General features: G+C 42.3%; 1 protein-coding gene across 3 annotated transcripts in view; it reads right to left on the reverse strand.

The window, feature by feature from the left end:
• PASK (PAS domain containing serine/threonine kinase) overlaps nucleotides 1-23707 on the reverse strand; it is a 44837-nt gene that overhangs the window by 18532 nt on the left and 2598 nt on the right. The window contains exons 2-14 of one of the 3 annotated variants that reach the window (XM_054040430.1): nucleotides 22749-22950; nucleotides 20698-20933; nucleotides 18740-18910; nucleotides 16118-16258; nucleotides 15384-15518; nucleotides 14742-15035; nucleotides 14214-14382; nucleotides 9603-9771; nucleotides 7535-8838; nucleotides 5427-5608; nucleotides 3328-3495; nucleotides 2505-2630; nucleotides 576-710 (exon numbers count right to left, since the gene is read on the reverse strand). In XM_054040430.1, the coding sequence (XP_053896405.1) occupies nucleotides 576-710; nucleotides 2505-2630; nucleotides 3328-3495; nucleotides 5427-5608; nucleotides 7535-8838; nucleotides 9603-9771; nucleotides 14214-14382; nucleotides 14742-15035; nucleotides 15384-15518; nucleotides 16118-16258; nucleotides 18740-18910; nucleotides 20698-20933; nucleotides 22749-22911 (3393 nt within the window). In that variant the 5' untranslated portion in view covers nucleotides 22912-22950. Of the gene's footprint in view, nucleotides 1-575; nucleotides 711-2504; nucleotides 2631-3327; nucleotides 3496-5426; nucleotides 5609-7534; nucleotides 8839-9602; nucleotides 9772-14213; nucleotides 14383-14741; nucleotides 15036-15383; nucleotides 15519-16117; nucleotides 16259-18739; nucleotides 18911-20697; nucleotides 20934-22748; nucleotides 22951-23707 lie in introns of those variants that run through there. The other 2 variants (XM_054040432.1, XM_054040431.1) reach the window with 2 other exon arrangements.

Raw genomic sequence — 23707 nt, forward strand, 5'->3', positions numbered from 1 at the left:
ACACAGGTAGTATCTATGCTCAAGAGACACAGCAATGCAGCTGCAGCTCTGCAGCGTTTCAAGGGTAGACAAGCCCTCAGTCACTTCCTTCTGCACAATTCATTCTGTGATGCCATAATTAAGTATAGCATCACAATTTGCAAACAAACAATTCTGTTAATTTTGTGACACCACAATCCAATCAAGCAGGCAGAGCAGAAGAGTAAGGGGGAGTTTCAGTTTACACAAACCTTTGTGTGCCAGCAGTAAAGGAAAAGTACATAAAAATACCTGATTTATTAATCAGACTTGGGGAAACCTCACTTAATGTTACCCCACTTGTGGCAGCACTCTTTTAAAGGTTATTATGGGTGACATTTCAGACCACTAGAAATCAGCCTTCCAAAATGTTCAAGTGGTACTCTCTAAATACCACACACTATCATAGAAACAGAGCAGTGCATATAGATTAATTGACTAATCTTATCTCAACTTTCCAATTAAATAGGATTTTTGTATTAGCCAAGTTTCCCCCATCATAATTGTCAAACTGGCACATTCTCAGAAACACGCTTTACTTCAAAAGTAGCTCTCACCTGTCTGAATATATAGCTTGCCAGGGGCTCATCCAAGTCAGGCTGATTATCAATGAATGTGAAAAGATCTAGACCCGATCCATGCTTCTCCATCACTAATTGGAAAAAATGTCCATTTTCAAATACATCCAGCACCTATAAATAACAGGCACTTCTTATAATGCTTTTTATCCTTACAGCATTCTACAGACATTAACCTCCAAGAAGGGCAGTGGTAAAAGCATATTATAATCTTTAGGGAATTAAATCTCTCTAAACATACAGCATTGTCAGCATTAATTGCCCAACTTGTAAAATCATCCAGGGTAAGTGGGGCAAAAATTTAGAAAGGGAGCATCAGTTTCTGGTCTAAAGCTCTCGTGTCACCAGATCACTGCCACCAGAAATAAAAAGTCTCCACTGAACACTGAACTCTGAAGTATACAAGAAATTCAGAGGAAGGCTTCCTCAGTCTTGTGATGATCAGCATGAACCTCCCAAGAAGGGTAAATTTTAACAAAATAAGCTTCTCATGTCTTGTGGAGAATTAGCTATCTTCTGCATACTCCCAAAACCTAAATAGCAGGTAAAGGAGTCAGGAATTCAGTCCTAAATCCTTTACAAGATAAATCAAGACTTTCTGTTTAATGGTATTAGCTACTGTTCTCTTTAACTGCAGGGACAACCAAATGAAGGCTTTGATGATCATGACAGACATCTCAGACTAATTAAAAATCCACTCTTAATTTAAAATGATCTCTTTCATGTCACTAAGCCAGCATGTCCTGGAGGGAATTCTGAACACTGACAGAATCAGAGAACCCCTGTATGGTCTGAACATAGACACCACAGAATTCAGTAAGGCAATGTTACAATGTCCCTAATTCTCCAAAGACTGTTGCAACAATCTGGCTCAGACCTATATCATTGCCTCTGAGTAAAGATGGCAAGCCATGCCAAATCTTGCCAAGTTCTTCTGACCTGAATAGTTAGAACGCAAGATTTTTGAAAAAAAGAACAGGAGTATTTGTGGCACCTTAGAAACTAACAAATTTATTTGAGCATAAGCTTTCATCTGACCAAGTGGGCTGTAGCCCATGAAAGCTTATGCTCAAATAAATTTGTTAGTCTCTAAGGTGCCACAAGTACTCCTGTTCTTTTTGCGGATACAGACCAACACGGCTGCTACTCTGAAGATTTTTGAAGTGAGCCATGTCTAATAAGTCTGTAACAGACTTCTTAGGGTTTATTGTGATGAGAGAGTGGGTTTGGTCAGTTTGCCATAATCCTAGAATCAATTTAGTAACGCTAAGTTAGTGTTTACATTTTTGTATATAATTATGATCACTACTAAAAAAAAATCAGGAAGGACACAGAGTTCCACATGTGGAAGACTTTATTCCCCAAATACTGGTTTTTCCTTGTGGGGGGTTGAAATGGTATTTAAAAAGAATCAACTATTAGTTATCTTTCATTGATAATTTTGATGAACTAATTTGACCAGATAAGTGTGATGGGTGTATTTTAAAGAGTCAATACTATATATTAAACATGCAATTTTACAGCATTTATTGTACAGTCTACTTTGCATTAAGAAAATGTCAGTAAGAGTTATTAGCTACTAGACCAGTGGTCTCCAAAGTGGGGTGCGTGCGCGGATCCTTGGGGTGCGTGGCAGGAGGAGCGCTTTTTTTTTTTTTTGGCGCTTTGGCAGTTCAGGTGGGGAGTTCAAGTGGCGCTTTTTTTTTTTTTTTTTTTGCACTTCGGCGCAGCAGGGGGTGCATGCTCAAAAAATTTTTACTGATAGGGGTGCGCGATCAAAAAAAGTTTGAAGACCACTGTACTAGACAACAGCCTGATGGAATACCAGTTTGAAAGATGGAAGGAAGTGAAGAATAATTCAAACTATCACTGTACCTTAAAAGCTGTGTGCTTTGTATTATACTATACCTTAATAATACTGGGGTGCTGCAGCTTTAGCAGGATTGCGATCTCCTGAGTAACTTTCCCCAGCTCAGGATCCTCTACCCAGCAGTCTTCCAGCACCTTCTCCTTCCAAATGAACTTTACAACAACCTACACAAATAACATAATGCAAGAGGGCCCTGGATGATTAAGATGAAGATTATTTTCTCTACAAGTTCACTAAAAGGCCATTGCCAGTAGCCCAGAAAGCTGCTAATAGTTATAAAAGCCAGATCTACACTCGATAGGCAGCACAACTGCATCCGTTGCTCTTAACATACACCTCCCCATTTTGCTTTCAGATGGTTCACTGAACTCTATAAAACTTCTCCCACGGATCAAAACTAGGGCCCCAGGACTTCAGTAAATCTACTCCAGTGTGTAAAGCTTAAGCATATTCTTAAATCTTTGCAGGATCTGCGCCATCATTTGCAATTTGTCCTCTCTGCTTACTGATAACTTAATTTTACCGCATTGTTAAGATCTGCAATACCACTGCTCTCAGACTTTCAGTGGGCTGAATTAGATACAAAATGGTTACCAGTCACAAAATGAGGCTGGCCACATAGAGAGATTAATATATCCTTCTCAAAGAACTTATTACATCAGTGTCAATACCTGTTACTTCTTTTGTATGTTTCTGTTTGTCTTTTTAAAGAGCTAAAAACGTCAGATTTAATTTTGTGTTTTTGATAATCTGAGGTTGACATTTCATTATAGAATAACCTTTGCTCTTGCAATAAACGGTCATATTATAAAAGAAAAAAATAACTAGAAGAGTAAATTAAAGAAATGTTTCCTCCTTAACCTCCTTATTATCTTTCTTGCATCTGGCAGTCCAGACAAAGCCAAAAGCTCCTTTGCCAATGAGATTGACAGTGTCATATTTCTTTGCATATTCTCCCTCACATGCCCTCAATCTTTCCAGATCTTCAACTCTTTGGGAATTTTCAAACAATGGCATTGTCCTGATCACCTGGAATAAGAAGGAAGAGACACCAAAAAACTGAAATGAACCAGTGAGTGAGGTTTATAAAATAAAGAGATATAAAGAAATAAGATATTTAGAGGAAGATGCTTTTTCACTGTAGTTGTGAAAATGTGTTATTTTAACTCCAATGAATCACAGAATCATAGAATATCAGGGTTGGAAGGGACCTCAGGAGGTCATCTAGTCCAAACCCTGCTCAAAGCAGGACCAATCCCCAACTAAATCATCCAAAAGCTGTCATTGTCACTGGAATCACCAAAATGAACTAGAGTGGTTCATCTAGTTCAGCAACCTAACTCTGGCAGTGGTCAATACCACACACTTCAGTGGAAAGAGAAGAAACAGAAGAAAATGTACCTAGATAATTGTGTAAACTGCTGTGTATGGAGAAAGTTGTCTTCTTCAACTACCACCAAGCATAGATGATCATGTTACATTCTGAGCAAGAATTTAGATTATTTTTCATGTTTTAACTTGACCATTAGGATCAGAGTCACACAAGTTTTTAAACTCAGTCACAATAGTTTGTCTCACTGACCTAAAATTCAGCAGTGAATTCCACAGCTATAAACACCATATCAAGAGTGTTCATAAGAACGGTCATACTGGGTCAGACCAAAGGTCTGTCTAGCACAGTATCCTGTCTTCCAACAGTGGCCAATGCCAGGTGCCCAAGAGGGAATGAACAGAACAGGTAATCATCAAGTGATCCATACCTTGTTGCCCATTCCCTGCTTCTGACAAACAGAGGCTAAGGACACCATTCTTTCACTAGTTCGAAGTTTAACGCCCTTTAAGTTTCATAGACTGTCACCTTGTTCTGTAGTGTATTAAATTGCTCCCCATAGGAATGTGCTACTTACGGATGGCTGCCAGTGCTGGTGCTCCATAAGTAGCACATTCCTACAGGGAGCAATTTAATACACTACACCCGGCTGCTCTCGCAGCCGCACTGCCCAGCAGGAGCACGCAACCCTGCCACCCAGAGCACTGGCAGCATGGTGACCTGAGGCTGCGGGGGAGGGGCCGGGGGCTAGCCTCCCCAACCAAGAGCTCAAGGGCCGGGCAGGAGGGTCCCGCAGGCCAAATGTGGCCCACGGGCCATAGTTTGCCCACCTCTGCTCTAACAGATACACTTAAAATGGTTTTAGGGCATTTATATTAGATGCACTTAGATCATTTTATGTTATCCTTACATTAATTTAGCTTAATGCAGTAAGTTACCAAGTCCTCTAAAGCATTAAGGTGCACCAAGAAAAAATCCAAAATTTGAATGAGTAGTTAAAACTACTTTGTTTTGTCCCTCTCATTACAGTTAAATACTTCTTGTGATACACATTACATCAAAAAAATTGTCACTTCAGCTTCACCCTGAGAAGGGTGCAGCAAGAACTGAGAAGCATTTTCAAACACTAAGTCAGGGGTGGCCAAACTTACTGGCCCTCTGAGCCACATGTGACAATCTTCAGAAGTTCGAGAACGGTGCATCTGCCAGGGCTTGGGGCTTCAGCTTTGTGGGGAGGGGGAGGGTCTTGGAGCTTCAGCCCCGTGGGAGGTGTCTGCTCTGTCACTCCACAAGGAGCAAATACCTGGGAACTGCAGGGAGGGGCCACTGAGGGCAAGGAGGGATGTGCCTGGGGGTTGTGACTCAAGCTGTTTGGGAAGCCGAACCTCTAAATTGTGCCCCCCCCTCCCCAACTCAGCAGGCACCAGTCATCTCTAGCAGAAGCCCCTATTCCCACCATCCCACCACAGGACAGAAGCCTTGAACTCTCCCCCAGGTCTGGTAGGCAGAGAATGGGGGGAAAGCGGGGAGGGGTGCTCCACAAACCACACTTTAACTGTAAAAGAGCCGCATGTGGCTCACAAGCTGCAGTTTGGCCACCCCCGCACTACATGATGGCAGAGATACTCACTTCCCCCAGGCTGAGTGTGGAGAGATCCGCTATAGACTGGGAAGAACTGGCTAGACTGGAGAGCAGAAGCTGAGTCCTTGCTGCTGCTTCTTTCTGGCTCTGAAGGAGGTCTCTCACCACCCAGACACAGAAGAGAGCTGCAGGTTCCTGCAATTCTACACGCTTCACTTCAAAAAGTATACCTTCAGAAACACAAATCCCAGCAGAAAGATATTCAGACCCATTTAAACAGTGAACATGGGTAAAGAAAAAAGTTACCAATGCAGAGAAAGCATTGAGACCAGCTTTATAACTCACACTCCCAAGTTTAGAAGATTTGAAATGATGGCTTGAGATGCTCTATTTTAGGGCCAAATCATGAGGCTCCTACTCAGAGAACTCCCACTGGAGTCAATGGGAGTTTGCCCAAGTAAGAATTAAGTGAAGCCTAACTAAGGGTTTGGCCATTAGAAGGTGGCAGACAATAGTGCAAGTGTTCTAGAGACTCTTCGAATAACCACCCACAGAAGAGCAGTGACTGCACCCTTAGAAATGGCAGGTTAAAGAAAATGCCTGTCAAAGGGGGAGCTATGGATGCAGCCTTTAGGTGACACATAAATTAGGGTTACCATATTTCAGCAAGCAAAAAAGAGGACGGGAGGAGCCCTGCCCTAGCCCCGCCCCTGCCCCTCCCACTTCCCACCCCCCCAGAACCCCCAACCCTCCCCCCGTTCCTTGTCCCCTGACTGTCCCCTCCTGGGACCCCTGCCCCTAACTGCCCCCCAGGACTCCACCCCCTATCTAAGCCTCCCTGCCTCTTGTCCCCTGACTGCCCCAACCCTTATCCACACCCCCACCCCCAGACAGACCCCTGGGACTCCCACGCCCCATCCAACCACTCCCCACCCCCTGACAGCCCCCCCCCAGAACTCCCAACCCATCTAAACCCCTGTGCTCCCTGTCCCCTGACTGCTCCGATCCCTCTCCCCACTCCTGCTCCCTGACAGCTCCCCCCCAGAACTCCCAACCCCCCACCCCCCCCGCTCCTTGTCCCCTGACTGCCCCCTCCTGGGACCCCTGCTCCTAACTGCCCTCCAGAACCCCACCCCCTACCTAAGCCTCCCTGTTCCTTATCCCCTAACTGCCCCTTCCTAAGACCCCCCCCAACTGCCCCCCAGGACCCTACCCCCTACCTGTACCCTGACTGCCCAAAACTTTCTCCACTCCCCCCCAAAAAGCCCCCCCCTGAACTCCCGACCCCCCCCCGTTTCTTGACTGCCCCCTCCAGAACCTCCCTGCCCCTTCTCCTGCCCCCTAGCCCCCTTACCCTGCTGCTCAGAACAGGGTGTTGGGCTCTGTGCGAGCCGGACACGTGGCTGCGCTCCCCAGCACAACACACAACCCGGTCCCTGGCCCTGCACAGTGCTGCTGGAGCGGGGTGCGGGGCTGCTGGGGAGGAGGAGCTGCCAGCTCAGAATGCAGGGAGGGAGGGAGAGGGGGGAGGAGCTCTTCTACAGCTGCTCCGGCGTCCAGCCTGTGACTTTCCTGCAGCCCTCCCAGCCGCTCGCTCTGCTCTGCCGGGGGAGGGGGGAAATCCCGGACATTTTGAGTGATTTACAAATTCCCCCCGGACGCTATTTTTAGCACAAAAAGGAGGACATGTCCGGGTAAATCCGGACGAATGGTAACCCTACATAAATGGGAGCTGTACATCAGAAGCTGTTGGATCAAACTGTAGGAGTGGATGAAAGGTCTCCGAGCACACAACTCAAGTGCTATATTAAATGCTAGCAGCTTTCCAATTAAAGGGTATTGTCACATAAAATATCTGGCAAAAACAAAAACCAAGATTCCTTAATTCTGTTTTGACCACCACCTGAGATTACTAAATCAATCAATTTAATTTTAAGAGAAATTTACTCTTCATCATTTATGCTACTTACTTTGCATTTCACTCCATTTGGACAATGAAAACAGACTGGCCCACAAATGAACCTTTTTCCTCCTGTAACTCCAAAGCCTCCTCCCATCCTCTATCCCAGAATCATTTGCATTCTTTCAGAAAGGAAAAGAAGTGTGTCTAATGAAAAGCTTCAAAGGGTCAGTAATTATCATTGGTTTAAACTTACTTAGTCGTGAACCATCTCTGTGATAGCAGTTCCCAGCGTAGCTGCCTTCCAGGATCTTGGATACAAGCAAAGGAACTGACGGAGATAATGTAGCTTCTGGTTTCACAGGAGTGGATATTACTTGCATTTTCAAGTTCTGCTGCTTGAACAGCAGAAAGTCTTCTTGGGGATTCACATAATTGTTCAGAGGACTTCCGTTCAGATGATCCCCCATGTTCTCTGCAGCACTTTTAGGCACTGAAGGAGATGTTCTGGAGGAATCCTCTTGAATATTTTTCAAATGTCTGATAAAGTTCAACCACCCCTGGCCACTCTTTGGGGAAGTGCTATTCAACAGGAGCTCTTCCTGTTCAATTGTAGAGGAATTAGTCTTCTGGGCCAGGGGGCTGTCCATATCTAAATCACAATCCACCACATCAGGCAAGTGTGTCCTTAGAAGATCTGAAGTAGCATCTGAACAATTGGCTGAAGTCAGCTCTGCACCAATGTTCAGGTCCAGTTCCTTAAGGCCTTCGCAAACGCAATTTACCTTAGTGCCCTGTTCTTGGATTTCTTTGAAATTAATGGCAGCCCCCAAAGCAGAGGCATCACAAGCTAGTAGACTTCCTGAACAAACATCTTGGATATTACTCCTTCCAACAGGAAGGAAGGATGAACGATCAGTCAGTTTGGAGTTTTCTATGGTCATCTGCTCAAAGCTGGAGTTTCTTGTCCCACTCATCAACTTTGTATTTGCAAACTGCTCTGTAATCACATGGACTTGCACATCTTGTCTGCAGTAAGATGTTGCCCCAAGCCACGGTTCATCTAGTGTTGGTGTCCCAAATGAGAGACAGGTAGCGTCACACAAAGATCTATTCAAATCACTGGTCTCAGTTTCTTCTAATCTGCAGGGAACAGGCATCTGAGGGTCCAGTAGTAAAGTAGCCTTTCCCTGAGGTTCAGAGAAAGATTGACACTTCATGGTTTCATATGGTAACCTAGAGCTCAATTGGCTATCTAAATCCACAAGGACTTGATGTTCTTCCTGCAGCAGGTCAGAAAAGCTACCGGTCACATCAACGTTCACCTGCTGAGTCTCAGATGGTACTGGACCATCACGGTCTTTCATTGGGGCTTCTGTATCCTGACCGAAAACTGATTGTTTTGAATCAGATAGTTTAGGAGAGTCTGCTGCAGAGAGCCTCTGGTGTGAGTTATTAGTTTCTGCAGTTTCCATCAGTGTGAAGACGCCATCATGCTGGCTCTCAGGCAATGGCTGTTCATCTGTGGCTGGCAGGCCACCAGTAGCCATACAGTCCACACTATAGGGGATTCAAATGTGTCATTCATGTCAGGGCCAGAAAAGAATGAGAAAGAATTCATCAATACACAACTTGCACATGTCTTTTTTATAAGATTCAGTAGGAAACTCTTGGTGCAGACTTCCCAGTTCATGGAAAATCCAGTCTTAATGCAAAGGAATGGCTAAAGTTAGCATATGGAACAGGCTGCTAAACATTGTTCCAATAGACTGTCTAAGAAATAGATGGCTGTCATACTAATAGAGTGCAAAGTTCTATGGGAAGACTAAGTACTAAATGAACCAAGACTTTTACACAGCATATAGTGACTCTGAGAAGGACGGAACACTGTTTAAAACGTAGTTCCGGCTAGACTAGTTCCTAGAACATTTTTGCTGGATAGCATAAATGGGGCCAAGCAATGTTAGAAATTGGTTTAGCTGGAATTGAGTTTAAACACTTCTTTAAATCTGTTCCTGACCTAGTGCAGACAGAAGCTAGGTATCACTTCTAGCTGGGGAGAAAGTGATCCTTACAGGTCAGAGTGGTGGCAGTGGGTAATCTAACAGGCTGAGTATGGGTAGGACTAAAGAAGCAGCAGAGATGGGCAAGATGCTTTATCTGCCTTGCAGATACCAACTCAGCTGCAGAAAACCAAGTACAGGAGGCTAACACTCTCCAGACGCCTCCTAGTTCAGTTTACAAATAATGGAACAATATTTCTTGCAGTTGTTGCTAACTGTCTTGGTTTATAGAAGCTGTGACGGTGCACATATAAGACCTACCCATTTAAATGTGTGGATGTCACTGCAGGTGATGAGAGAGTAGATGGCAAACTGCTCCCACTGTTCAGCCAGGTCTCTGCACTAGCGAAAATCTCTTCTGCCTGGCTCCTTGCTAGTTTCTGCTTATGTAGCAGGAGGACTGCATCTCCAGCAAGCAAGAGGCTGGCATCTGTAACAAACAAGATGAAACGAGACAATTCTTCAGATTTAGTCTTTATTGCAGATATGTCAGCTTTCATAGCTCAAGAAGCCTGGGAATGGCCCTGCTCTGTATCTAGTACCTAATAGTTTAAAGAGTTGAACTGACCCAGGTGACAAAGGGGGGGGTCACAACTTAGCTTCCCAGGAAAGCATGGTAGAGTGCTAAAGCATCAAACACATAGGTGGAGAAAAACAGAAGAAAGCATCAGCCCTGAAACCACTGGGTAGGTGAAGAACCTGAGCACTACTTTTGGATTTACCACTCTGTTCAAACCTGGGAAAGGGAATCTCAGATCCCCACGAAAAGCCTATGACAAATGCAATACAAGAGAATTTACATTATTTAACATTAAAGTTATTTCAAACCACTCCAAAATCAAGAAAAAAAAACAAAGTTCTGTTTGCTATGGTAACCTTAATTCACCCAAATTGCACATCTAGGATAGAAAGGAGAACAAAGCTCAAAGGTTTAAGGAAAGACTCATAGAACAGAAACAGGGGTCTGTTACAGGGCAAAAATATCCAAAGGGAATCAGAATGCAAGTGAGGATGCAAGGTAAAGTAAACAGACATTGCCAAAACTACATACAGCTAAACTAGGCTGTATACAGCTACAAAATGACTAAATCTAGACTAAACAAGAAAAGTTCCTCCCAGAATCTATTTCGCAAAGACTGAAAGTCCAACAATTCCTTTTGGTTCCAGTCACCACATTCAAAAAGGAACCAGAGGACAAAGCTGAGAACTAGAGGGAAATGTGAAGCCAATAATCCTAAATCCTCAAACAGCTGCCATTTGCCTTGTGCAAATGACCAACATATAATAAAAAGCAACAGAGGGTCCTGTGGCACCTTTAAGACTAACAGAAGTATTGGGAGCATAAGCTTTCTTGGGTAAGAACCTCACTTCTTCAGATGCAAGTAATGGAAATCTCCAGAGGCAGGTATAAATCAGTATGGAGATAATGAGGTTAGTTCAAACAGGGAGGGTGAGGTGCTCTGCTAGCAGTTGAGGTGTGAACACCAAGGGAGGAGAAACTGCTTCTGTAGTTGGATAGCCATTCATAGTCTTTGTTTAATCCTGATCTGATGGTGTCAAATTTGCAAATGAACTGGAGCTCTGCAGTTTCTCTTTGGAGTCTGGTCCTGAAGTTTTTTTGCTGTAAGATGGCTACCTTTACATCTGCTATTGTGTGGCCAGGGAGGTTGAAGTGTTCTCCTACTGGCCTGCCTCCACAGACAACCTGCCAACCTTAAGCATATTCTCACCAGCAACCACGCACCGCACCATAACAACTCTAACTCAGGAACCAACCCATGCAACAAACCTCGATGCCAACTCTGCCCACATATCTACACCAGAAACACCATCACAGGACCTAACCAGACCAGCTACAACATCACCGGCTCATTCACCTGCACGTCCACCAATGTTATATATGCCATCATATGCCAGCAATGCCCCTCTGCTATGTACATTGGCCAAACTGGACAGTCACTACGCAAAAGGATAAATGGACACAAGTCAGATATCAGGAATGGTAATATACAAAAACCTGTAGGAGAACACTTCAACCTCCCTGGCCACACAATAGCAGATGTAAAGGTAGCCATCTTACAGCAAAAAAACTTCAGGACCAGACTCCAAAGAGAAACTGCAGAGCTCCAGTTCATTTGCAAATTTGACACCATCAGATCAGGATTAAACAAAGACTATGAATGGCTATCCAACTACAGAAGCAGTTTCTCCTCCCTTGGTGTTCACACCTCAACTGCTAGCAGAGCACCTCACCCTCCCTGATTGAACTAACCTCTTTATCTCCATACTGATTCATAGCTGCCTCTGGAGATTTCCATTACTTGCAACTGAAGAAGTGAGGTTCTTACCCACGAAAGCTTATGCTCCCAATACTTCTGTTAGTCTTAAAGGTGCCACAGGACCCTCTGTTGCTTTTTACAGATTCAGACTAACACGGCTACCCCTCTGATACTTGACAACATATAATAGTTCACTCATCTCAGATCTCTAATTTTATTATTTAGGACCAAAATTCTCTGTAAGCATAACTCCATTGGAGTTACTCCTGTAGCAAAATTAGCCCTTAATGGCTTACCAAAGGGTGTAGTACCAAAATACTCCAACACACACTCAAACTATAATTTGAACCTCTACAGTTTGCAGAAATGGAGAAATGAGAGTCCTTTTTCTTGGATTATAACATGAATCAATCTGGAATTTACTGTAGAAAAGCCAGCCTTCTGAAACACTTTAAGACTTTGTTTTGCTCAAATTTCTAACTTACTTCTCACCTGTACGATACACAATTTCACGTTTGTCCACAAAAGTATTATGCTCAGACGCTCTTTAAAATATCTTCATCTATCTTTGCATTGAGACCCAGCATGGAAAATACCCATGCAGAAGGAGAATACTTTTAAAAAGTCTGAGATTATGGAGACAGTGGTTATAATGGAAACTTCGACATTACTTTATCCAGAATCTTCACAGAAGCAAATGCTATCCAAAGCAGCCAAACCACCAGGATTTGGAAGTAATTCTATGAGTCAAGTCCACTGCACTAATAAAAGCTTGCATTGGAGGTCATGGGTTTCTTTTCAAAAGGAAAGCTCTAAGTTATTTCATTAACAGATGACAATAGCACTTTTGAAAAGCCACTGATCCTCATCAATACATACGTATTTGGTGCCAGAGAGCAGATGCTACAGAGGGAAAGGGAAAAGAACAGAATGAAAGGAAAAGAATAGAGACAAAACAGAGTGGGTGGGAAGACATACTGCTGAAATGTGATCAGAGTAAGCAGCCAGAGGTACTTTTAAATATAAGGAATCTTATAGAATGGTTGTGTGCATCAGTGACAGCTAGAAGTTTGCTGAACACAGTAAACAAAACCATTCCCCTCGCCTTTTCTTCTTCAAAAAGAAGCATGCAAAATAAAGCCACACACCTTAAGAATTTGCTATAAGAAAAATAGTGTGATTAGCAAGAATGCCTTAGATTGCAGTAATTGCTCATTTGTTAGATAAAAGTATTTCAGCATATTAAAAGTGAATTTCCGGGAGAATTCTTAGAAATACTCACCACTGTTTCCAGCTGAGAGCGATCACAGTGGTAGCTGCCATTGCATAGCTATTTCTCAGAAGGAGCTCATTTTGGAAGATGTACACTATGACTTTGGAAATACAGCTCTGATTTCAATGCATGAAAAAGCAAGGAATTTAGCAAGATGCTGTAACACCAGGTCTATTATTTTAACAGCTCCATTAAGTAGTAAAATTAACTAACCAAAACACCAACAAGAGCTCTTTTTTTAAACTAGAATTTTAACTACAATGACAAATGGACTGAGCAACTTGATAAATTTCTTGCTTCCCCCACCCCAGGTATTCAGCTCACAAATGCATTCTCCAACATGGCAACTCTACTTGATTGAGAATTCTTCTGTCATCTTTAAAATACTTTTACTGTTCTTTTGTATTTGACTTATTTGGAGGATGTTGCTAGCTGACAACAAGTGTGTATTTGATCCATAGACAATCACATACTGCTGAAGGGCATGCCAGCTGCCCTTTATTCTGGCTGAATGGAAGAAGCAATTAAACTCATTTATGGAATAAGATAGCTGAAACAATAGAAGCAACCATCCAAAGCACAGGCCACACGGAAGGCCTGAACACAAACTAACTCAGGGAGAAGAAGAAGAAGATCCCTGGGAACAGATTTCAAATGCAGGGGCTGGAGCATTGTTCGGAATGCCACTGTGTGTCAGAGCAAGAAAAGCCATGAGAAAGCCAGAGAAGCAGTGATAGCAAGGAAGCCGAGAGAGAAAGAGCTTCTTGTAGACAGGGCCCTGTCTGGAAAGGTACACTTGGAAACTGTAAGCAAAGAAATAAACTGTCTCCAATTTGTTCCTATTGTGTTCAGGGGAACAGAAAGGTGTTTCCATTCTTTGTAAATAGACAGGATTGCACCAAATAATATACCTGACTCATCAGCACTTTCTCCTCTTAACAGAAACAAACCAGCAAAGATCCAAATATTGGCTAACCAATATTAAGGTTCTCCTTTAAAATGCTAATACAGTAGACTTCTGCATACCGACACTTCTGTCAAGCCAGTTACATTTCAAATGTTTTAAAGTGCTTTGAGAAAAAAGGATGCTATGCATGCAAAGTATTATTTATTCTTGGTATAATTATTTCTGAACTGGCATGTTCTTTGGTTCCTTGCCATTAGAAATGCAGAGGGAAGTAGAAGTAAAATCAAGTTTCCATCCATGCAATGTAACTGATTATTTCAAACACGTGGTTTCAACTATACAGAAATCCAATGATTTCATAGCACACACAACCATTTTCAGTGACATGCTTCTCCCCTTTCAGGTCATTTTACCTTCACTATTATCTGCTATACAACAGTCTCCCCGCTGGGCTCTTTTAATATCTCCAGAGGTTCGTCCATTTTCTGTCTCCATGCAATCATCAAGAGGGGGAAATGGCAAGGAGGATTCATCAATTCTATCCATGTGGTTACAGAAACCAGGAATCAGGAAGGTGATGTTCTAAAATACAGAGTGCAACAGTATGAACCAGACTGACTCCTCACTGGTTGGTGACAGATGCCAATAACCTGTGCTGGTGGAGAAAGCAATCCAATCTGATCCTTGTGGGAAGTCAGACAAACATGATCCACAACAGTGATGGAAGACAAGAGATTGCATAGTCTGCTCCCGCATACTTAAAATTTGGCAATCCTTTGTTCAGAAGTTAACTTATGCACCAACGACCACCCCACACTTATTTGTGAAAACAGCAATTCTAACTGAGCAAGTGGAATAGATTCTTTTGCTGGCAGACTTGAGATCATTAAGACACACCAATCATTTTTTGGGGGGAGGAGGGATGAGAATTCAGGCCTCACCTTTCCCAGCAGCTCCTTTCTCTCATAGCCAAACAGCATTAAAGCAAAACTGTTGTTGATGCCATAGATGGTCCCATCTTGTTGGAGTGTGATAAGCCCACTGATGGCAGTGAAAACCCAGACAGTGGCAGAGTAAGAATAGTCTGTGGAAGATCCTGTCTTGCACTCCTGTAGGAGTCCATCCTCAACCACTGGGACTTGGTCCTCATCAGGAAGGCTAGCCCTCAGCTTTAAACTGAGAGGAAATGTTGTGCCCTCCCTGGCTCGACCTACAGATCTCTGGATCTTGAGATTCTAAAAAGAGAAACACTTTACATTACAGCATGCACATCAGGTTATGCACAGGAAAGCTTTCCGGGTCGGGGGGGGGGGGGGTAGAGGGGAGAATGTGTTATTTCACTAGGAGAGATTCTGCAGTGAAAGCCCTAGCTCATTACCTAGCTAGGAAACACCTGAACAGCAACCAACAACACCATAGCCATTATCAGGAGACTTAGGTCTTAGGTGCTAAATCTGCCACCAAAGGCTCTATTTGTTACCCAACTAGAGAAAGCCAACGCATATGAAATATGAAGACTGTGCAATATTTATATCACAAGAGAGAAGAGCAAAGAACAGCTTAGTTGACAGATCACACAGTACCTTTGGAATTTTCTTGCCAGGAGGAGGGATCTGCAGCGAAGGAATCAGGTCTGTTATGTAGTGCCCAACTACTTCTTCCAATGATGTGTAACCATGGAGATGTGCAAAAAGAAGGTCACACGATGTAATCTCTCCCTTAAAAAGAGTTCACATGACCCTCATAATTGTAATGTTTTAACCACTGGCCACACCATTCCCAAACAGCAGTTTATGCTAATATCAAACAATATGGCTGGAAGTGCGCATGAAGAGAGACAATACCAGTAACAACCACTGATTCAGTAAGCAGATGTGGCATGATACAGTGCCACTCTGACACTATTTTTATGCACGGAAACCAAATGTAGCTAAAATCCACATGAGGCAAGTGGAAAAACAGAATCTGGGATTTCCCCCAACAAAAAGTGCTTGTACACAAAGATTTACAATCATGTCTGTTAATTCACCTGCAGTATTCCATCTATTCCACTGCAAAGTGTGCCTTGAGGAGAGACCACTCAGCTAATCATGTTAGAAAGTGCAAGTCAAGACTGAGATGAACTGGCACAGCTGCGTGGGAGAAATTTGCAGAGTCTGCCCACACTACACCTGGCTCTAGCCAGTACTACATACATCTTTCATAGTCATGAGTACTAAATTGTCTGTTAAGGCTTTTAAGACCCCCTCACTTGCACAAAAGCTCTTTTATGTCAAATTGCTCTGACATTTTGTGACTAATAGAACAGAACACTCACATCACTTCTGAAGGAAACAGAGGCAGAGAGTCTTTCCACTGGTTCCAGCACAACCACACAGCATTGGTTGTCCTTGCTTCTCATTCTCCTCACCCAGACTGAGACAGGGATCTTCTCATTGCTATGTCCTATAACATCCACCTGTTAACAGAAATCAGCATTAAATACAGTATACCAACATGTCTCTTTTTACCTACCAACAGCTTCAGGGCAATGAGAGCTGAATAAGATTTCAATCTGAGATGTCTCTCTCTTGCTGTTAGAAATGCAAGATAAGGGATCTTTATTAATTTTTTGAACAGGGCAAAGTCTTCCTTAATGGTGCCAATTCCTCTTGCATTCGCCAAAACATTCAGTTAAATGGGAACCTCCATTTGTACTATAGGGGGTTTGACAAACAGTTCTGGGCAGGACTATAGGATTGCAAAGCAAAGCTGAGCTGTCATATCTGAGATGAACTACAAGTGAGACAAAGTGGTAATCTTGGGGCAATTCCACTGTATTTATAAAGCACTAACACATGAAGGACCACTTAAATCAGTGGTTCTCAAACTTTTGTACTGGTGACCCCTTTCGCATAGCAAGCCTCTCAATGCAACCCTCCCCCCCCCTTATAAATTAAAAACACTTTTTTATATATTTAACACCATTATAAATGCTGGATGCAAAGCAGGGTTTGGGTTGGAGGCTGACAGCTTGCAACCTCCCATATAAAAACCTTGCAATCCCCTGAGGGGTCCCGACCCCCAGTTTGAGAACCCTGGAGTTAAATCAAGCTTCCTCTTTTTTGTGTAAACTAAAAACAGAAGATAGCAGTTGGCACCATACAATGAGGCACTCTCTGGCCAATGTTACTCTACCCTTCTTGGGGGCACTGACAACTGGAATAATTTATAACATCTTTGAGTCTGTTCTAAGTTACAGCAGGAGCCTGCACCTACGAAGGATTACAGGAGACAAAAGCAACTCCTTCGTACGCACTGTTCCTACACTGCACTTGGTGCTCTTTGGCTGCAGCCAAAGATCCTACCTAATGCCTTTAAGTCTTGAACTATTTCCTATCGTCCCTTTCAGTGTATAAGCATGCAAACAGACACTAAAAACGAGACCACAGCACATTCAGTGCATGCATATCAGCAATATGCAAGCTGCATATTTATACATTTGTATCTCCAATATTGCGGCTTTGCTGAAATGCTGTTACAAATAAAGTTGTTTAAGTTACTCAGCCATTGAAAGAGCATGAAACATTAAAACTTCTTTGTGCTTGGATAACAGCTTTGTTTTTAAACTTCACACCTGACATGCACAATCAACATGGAGTCCTCAGTAAGATCCAGTGTTTTTGCTTTGTTAGAATAAATATGGCTCTAATATAAAGGGCCAAAGGTTTGCAAATAGCTCACTGATCACACACACTATGTTGTTCTCTTCAACCTAAGAAAAAAGATCAAGGTGTTTCCCGACTTTTGCATGCCTTTTAAAAAATGATACTCTAACACCATACATCCAAAGATGCATTCCTTATGGGAATCTCAGTAAGTTACAATAACCAAAAGAGCAGCTGGATCCTTGCAAGACGAGTTATCGGTGGCGTTATTGTGGAAATAAACCAGCAGACTCAACTTCAACAGTAGCTTTATTAATTTCAACTGCAAAAATGCCAGTTTCATTTCTTGTTGGAATAGATTCCTCTCAAACAAGAGGATTCTTTCATATGAGGTTTACTCCCTTTTCCCCCCTGCCCATATCAGGCCTTACTAGTTTTGTGATAGAAAGGGTTTATGTATTTTTACTACACCGCAAGAAGTCTCTAAAATATATTTAATAGCACAAATTTTGAGTTGAACAGCTGCCAGAAATGCTAATTTTTATTCTGGGGTCTCAGCCAACCAAATCTTCACTTTTCTCCCCAAACTTGTTTTAGGGCTGAGACAGCTGTAGTTCTTAAGTGTTGTAAATCTCTTTTAAAAGAGAAGACCTGCAGAGAGGATATGAGCTCGTTTTCCCTCCAGAATATTTGCACACGCAATAACTGTGAACAATAGCAGAAAAAAGGCTTTTTTTTGAGACATTTCTCTCAGACAGTTCCACATACTTTATGGCTTATTATATTCCCTTGAAGGCAAGATATCAATTGTTCTTTCATTTTCAGTTAAGTGTTTTGCCATATATATCCTCAGATATTTCATGGCATTTGACAGCGTTGATAACTATTATAATTCATGGAATGCAATTTAAGAGTTTAATTTTTTTTTTAAATTACATTGAGACAGCCCTTGGGAATCTTGCATTAGTATTAAACTGTTCTATGTTGAGCCATTAACATTGGCTAGTGTCCATTATGAATTCATTTGAGCAAGAGTCATCCTGACTATACAAGTTGACACAAGGAAGAATCTTACGCGTGCCTCCCAAATGGACTACATAAGCCAGAATTAAAAAGGCAAAAGATGTTTATAAGCTTCTTTTCAAAAAGAAATGCCTCCACCACTGTCAAATAGTGACAAAAGGTTACCTCTAACCCAGGGACATGTACTGGAGGACACTGAAGAGTTAAATTGAAATAAATCACACAAGGGTACTTCTGTAAGGGATTATTTGCTTGAACATCTCACACACCACTGTTCCAGAAACCACAGCTGCATATCCATCAGCCTCCACATGTTCCTCCCCTAGGGCCTCCACTATACCCGGAGTAGATTTTGATATTAACTGGGATAGCTTCTGGCCAATCAGCTCGTGACTACTGTACCCAAGGAGCTTGCAGGCTTTGTCATTGGCAACGAGAATCTAGAAGAGAGGCAAAAGAATGCAGTAAGAATTTTATTTCTAGTTCTCCTACCAGGTGGCTGGTCTAATATTTCATTATGTCACATCTTCTCTCAATGGAAGTTGGAAATGATAGGTCCTACTTTTATTCTGAAACCTGCTACATATTTTACTTCATACTTAGTAGTATTCCTATGTCTGTTTCAATTTTAATGATAATCTGCTGCTTCAGGCTTTGTCTACACTGCCAACTGAATGACAAAAGTTTTGTCATTCACAGGTGCTTAAAAAAGCCCCCCAAAAGACAAAAGTTTGCCATGGCAAGTGGCAGTGTAAATGGCTCCTTGTCAGCAGGAGCGCTCTCCTGTCGACAACATGAACCCCGCTCGTAGGCAGTGGAAGTATTTTGCTGGCAAAAGTGCTGACAAACAGCGTTTACACTGCCCGACTTTTAGCGACACAGCTGTGTCGCTAAAAGCCGTGTCGTATAGACAAAGCCATAGTCACATATCTGGTAAATGAAACAGAGACACAGCATTCCTTTTATCTTTCTCCCTTTCTTGTATACTACTCGGCGCCCTCCAGCTGTTTGGCCTGTGAAAACAAGACTATCTAGTGAAATAAAATTATGTTATATTTACAAGTAAATCCTAAATAGGACTATAGTTTTAGATCTATCTAACAGCAGAAACAATTGATCAGCAACCTGCAGACTAGTATCCAAAATCCAATTAGCCAACCCTTGCTCTTAACTTAATTACAATTCCTGTAAATTGATTACAGTAAAATAATCCAGTTAGCACAGTGAAAGGGTCCTTCTTTACAAGCTACATCAAGCACAGTTCTGTCTCCAGCTTACTGCGGCTGCAACTGCTGCTTGCAGCTGACCAGTCTTTTTTATTTTAAATAAAGTGACCTGCTCCAGACCTTCAAAAGGTGCATTAACCACACAGTGTCTACAGTTCTTAAAGCGATTTTGTACCACAAAGAGCATTTTACATACTCAGTGTAGGACCTATGTCTGCATGAGAAAAGCCTAAACTTTCAGTCATCTAGATACACTGGCCATAAGCTTAAATGAATATAGCACTAAGTACAGAGAACTCCAAGTACACCCCTACCCCGATATAACGCGGTCCTCGGGAACCAAAAAAATCTTATTGCGTTATAGGTGAAACCACGTTATATCAAACTTGCTTTGATCCGCTGGAGTGCACAGTCCCGCCCCCCAGGAGCGCTGCTTTACCGCGTTATATCGGGCCACGTTATATCGGGGTAGAGGTGTATTTTTAAATTTTATAATTTGTATTAAAGTTTGCCCTAAAGTTTTATTTTCCCCTACTCTGCTTGAAAAGGGCTCAAGAGATCAGTGTTCTGTCTGATCTTGTCTTGTGCATTTTGCCAATTATAAACTATACTTGGGATACATAAATCTCACATATTTTAAAGACATGATAATGACTACGAGTTCCGTTACATATACAAGTAAAAATTACACAAGTCTGAATCTTCATAAAGCTATGTGGTTTATAACAGAACTATACAAAGCTCATTTTTAGTGGGTGATCCTGCTACAGCCATGGTAAAAGGCTGGTAAAGGCAGTCCTCGGACTTAAGACACAATTGGTCCTGAAAATTGCATCCTAAGTCGAAACGTCATAACTCGGAAACGCAATCCACTCCATTGCGGGACGGAGCGTCATAAAGTCGAAACCAATTGTCGTAAGTCAAATCAGGGTGTCAATTCAGAAATGTCTAAGTGCTGTTCATCGTAAGGCGAACGTCATAAAGTTGAGGACTCCCTGTACCTCTGTTGTCCTGACATCCACAGTGAAGATGGCTTTATTTGGGTTGCACACAGCAGCTGGGAGCGACTGGAGGGATTCCTCTACACTCAGGACATTCAAGAAGGAACAAGAAGAGGTGCTACCGACTGAACAGGATAAGGAGGCAAGTTCCAAATGAGCCCAAGGGTTACCACGATTGCCAGAACAAATGTTGTGAGCAGCCAGTGAAGATAAGCAATAGGCAGTCCATCCATCCTCTAGAAAAAAAGGAAAAAAGATGAACGTCTCTGTAGCTAAAGAAGTCTGATATAAAAGAACATTTAGTGGGGAGACAATTTTCAGGGAAAGATCAATCACCCATTGAAGCAACTGTCAAGTAGTTTAGTCTAAAAATTTAAGGTTTTGAAAATCTTTCTTTAAAATCAAAAGCCTAGTATTAAATAGAAATGTTTTCATATTTTTAATGTTAATAAGAACAGTTGTTTGGATCAGATTTAAGTATTCCAGTATCTATGACTCAACGGCTGGAAAAATGTGATGTTACTGGTTCCCATGCACTATTTCACTAGTCTATTTTCTTTTGGCCAAGCTGAGAAAAGAATAAATGATGATTTTAAAAATTCTCTCAGTTTTAATAATCTAAGCTGTTATTAATGATTTTTAGATAGACCCTGTCCCATTAAATATTTGTTTAGTCAGAAACTAGTTAATTAGCTGCTTATAACTACAGCAGCACTGGGACTGGTGAGGAAGCGCTGTTCACCCACCTATGCTTTTGACTACTAACAAACAAACAAACATCTGTAGGGCACATCTTGCCAAGTGACTGTGCTGAAATTCTCAGAACTCCTACATCAAAAGAGAGGTACTTCAGGAAATATCACAGTGTCACCTATGAAGTCATTTCACTCCCAAAAGAACAAGCAGCTTTCAGGGGTAGGCAGTACCGGAGAAGGTGTCTAAAACAGTGGTTCTCAAACTCTTTTTTTTCCCCACGGACCACTTGAAACTTGCTGAGGGTCTCGGCGAACCACTTAATGATCTTTCCAAATGTTGTTTGTACTGTTAGCTAACTATTGTAAAGCACTTTGGATAAAAGAGTTATATATTTAAAAAAAAACCCTCAATAATAAAAGTTTTTTGTTCTACAAATAAAAAGCACACAACTCATTTTAATATCAGTAACCTTACCTTTCTAATGTGATGGATGTGCCCTCTCCCCCCTGTTGCGGCAGCCCCCGAGCTAGGGCTGGCAAGGAGGGGGGGTCTCTCCCACTCCCCATTGCCATGGCAGCCCCCAAGCTGGGCTGGGAAGAAGGGTCTCTCCCCCACCAGAGCAGCCCCCGAGCTGGGGCTGGGAAGGAAGGGGGGGGGTCTCTCTCCAGCCACAGAGCTGAGGCTGGGAAGAAGGCAGGAGCATCCCTGGAACTGGGGAAAGTCACCTCTTTCTCTGGCCACTGCAGCTCTGCACATCCCAAATTCTTCTCACCCCCTCTTCTCACCCCACTGCCCCCTTCCAACTACCCGCTATTCCCCCCCAAGGCCACCACCTCACCTTACATGTGCATCTTCTCCAGGGTTCAAGCACATAATTAGTGGAGCCATACCTGCGCAGCTCCACTAATTAGGTGGGTGGCCGTTCATTCTCTCATGTGCAGCCGCCCCCAGGTTCACACCTTAGAGGGAACTATCTGCGGACCACCTGAATGGAACTTGGACCACAGTTTGAGAACCTCTGGTCTAAAACAAGGCAACATAAGGGTACATAAACCATTATGCTGGTAATAGTCACCATGTAGTAAGACCTTCATCCAACCCATGTATATGTTCTGGGTTCAGAAGTAGTCAAATTCCTTCCACATCCCTATATCTGTTCTAGATTCAACCACCTCCTCCTCCTCGCCCCTTTGGTACAACTTCCTGAACACGTTTTTTTTTTGTTTTGTTTTTTCAATTACTTCTTTAACTGTGTCATTTCTAATTTATTGGGAAAGTCTTAAGGCATTGGAAAGAACACATATCTTGACTCATAAATTCACATTGCCAAATTCAGAGTGCTACACAATAATCACCAGACAAAGAAGTTTTACTCCGGCAGAGTCTGGAAAGCCCACTTTTTCTACTCTTATTGGTCCAAGGGTAGGATTTGCTCAGCTCATCAGAGTCACTCGGTCCTGGAAGGGGTAATTCTAATGAGGCTCCCTCTTCAGAGGAGACACAATCCTTGGTTGCCATATTCAGACCCTGGATGGAACACCACAGCTAGGAATCCACCTATAATGGAAACACAGAAGAGACCAAGGAGATCAATGATTGAGAGAACACTCCACGGCATACTGACAGCCATCAATGTTCCCCAGTTTGCACCACGAAAAATAAAGACAGGGTGAGGTGAGGACAAGATTTTCCATGGAGAGATAAGCCTTTGGTGTGGCTCTCCGCTGCTCACACACTACTTTTACTGTTGTTCCAGTATTAGTCTTCCTTAAGGAGACCCACCTTTCCCTGAAAGATTCATTTCTCAGCAATCTTTATTATGTATAACTAGCTATTTAGTAGTTTCCAAATTCACAATGGAAGAGAAAGTAAATGCTACACTCTACATTAAGTGTCTCTCCTCTACTGATATCACTTTCTTTAAACAATAAAAGTCTTAGGGCTTCAGACAAGTCTTAGATGTTTTGTAACTATCCATAGAGAGTACAATTCAGCCACATCACTGTTAGTCCAATAGCTTCATCAATCTAACAATTGGAGACACAAAAGAGGTACATATGTCCCCACAGAATTCATGTGCTTAATCTTCACACACACAAATATATATATGCAAAAGAGAATTAAATTGGTCAGTTACATATAGTTAAAAATTAGAGCAGTCCATTAGTCGCAGTTAACTCACGCGATTAACTCAAAAGAATTAATTGCGAGTAATTGCACTGTTAAACAATAGAATACCAATTGAAATGTTTTAAATATTTTTGGATATTTTTCTACATTTTCAAATATATTGATTTCTATTACAACACAGAAT

Source organism: Malaclemys terrapin, chromosome 9, assembly GCF_027887155.1.
Source record: "Malaclemys terrapin pileata isolate rMalTer1 chromosome 9, rMalTer1.hap1, whole genome shotgun sequence".
Taxonomy (NCBI): Eukaryota; Metazoa; Chordata; order Testudines; family Emydidae; genus Malaclemys; species Malaclemys terrapin.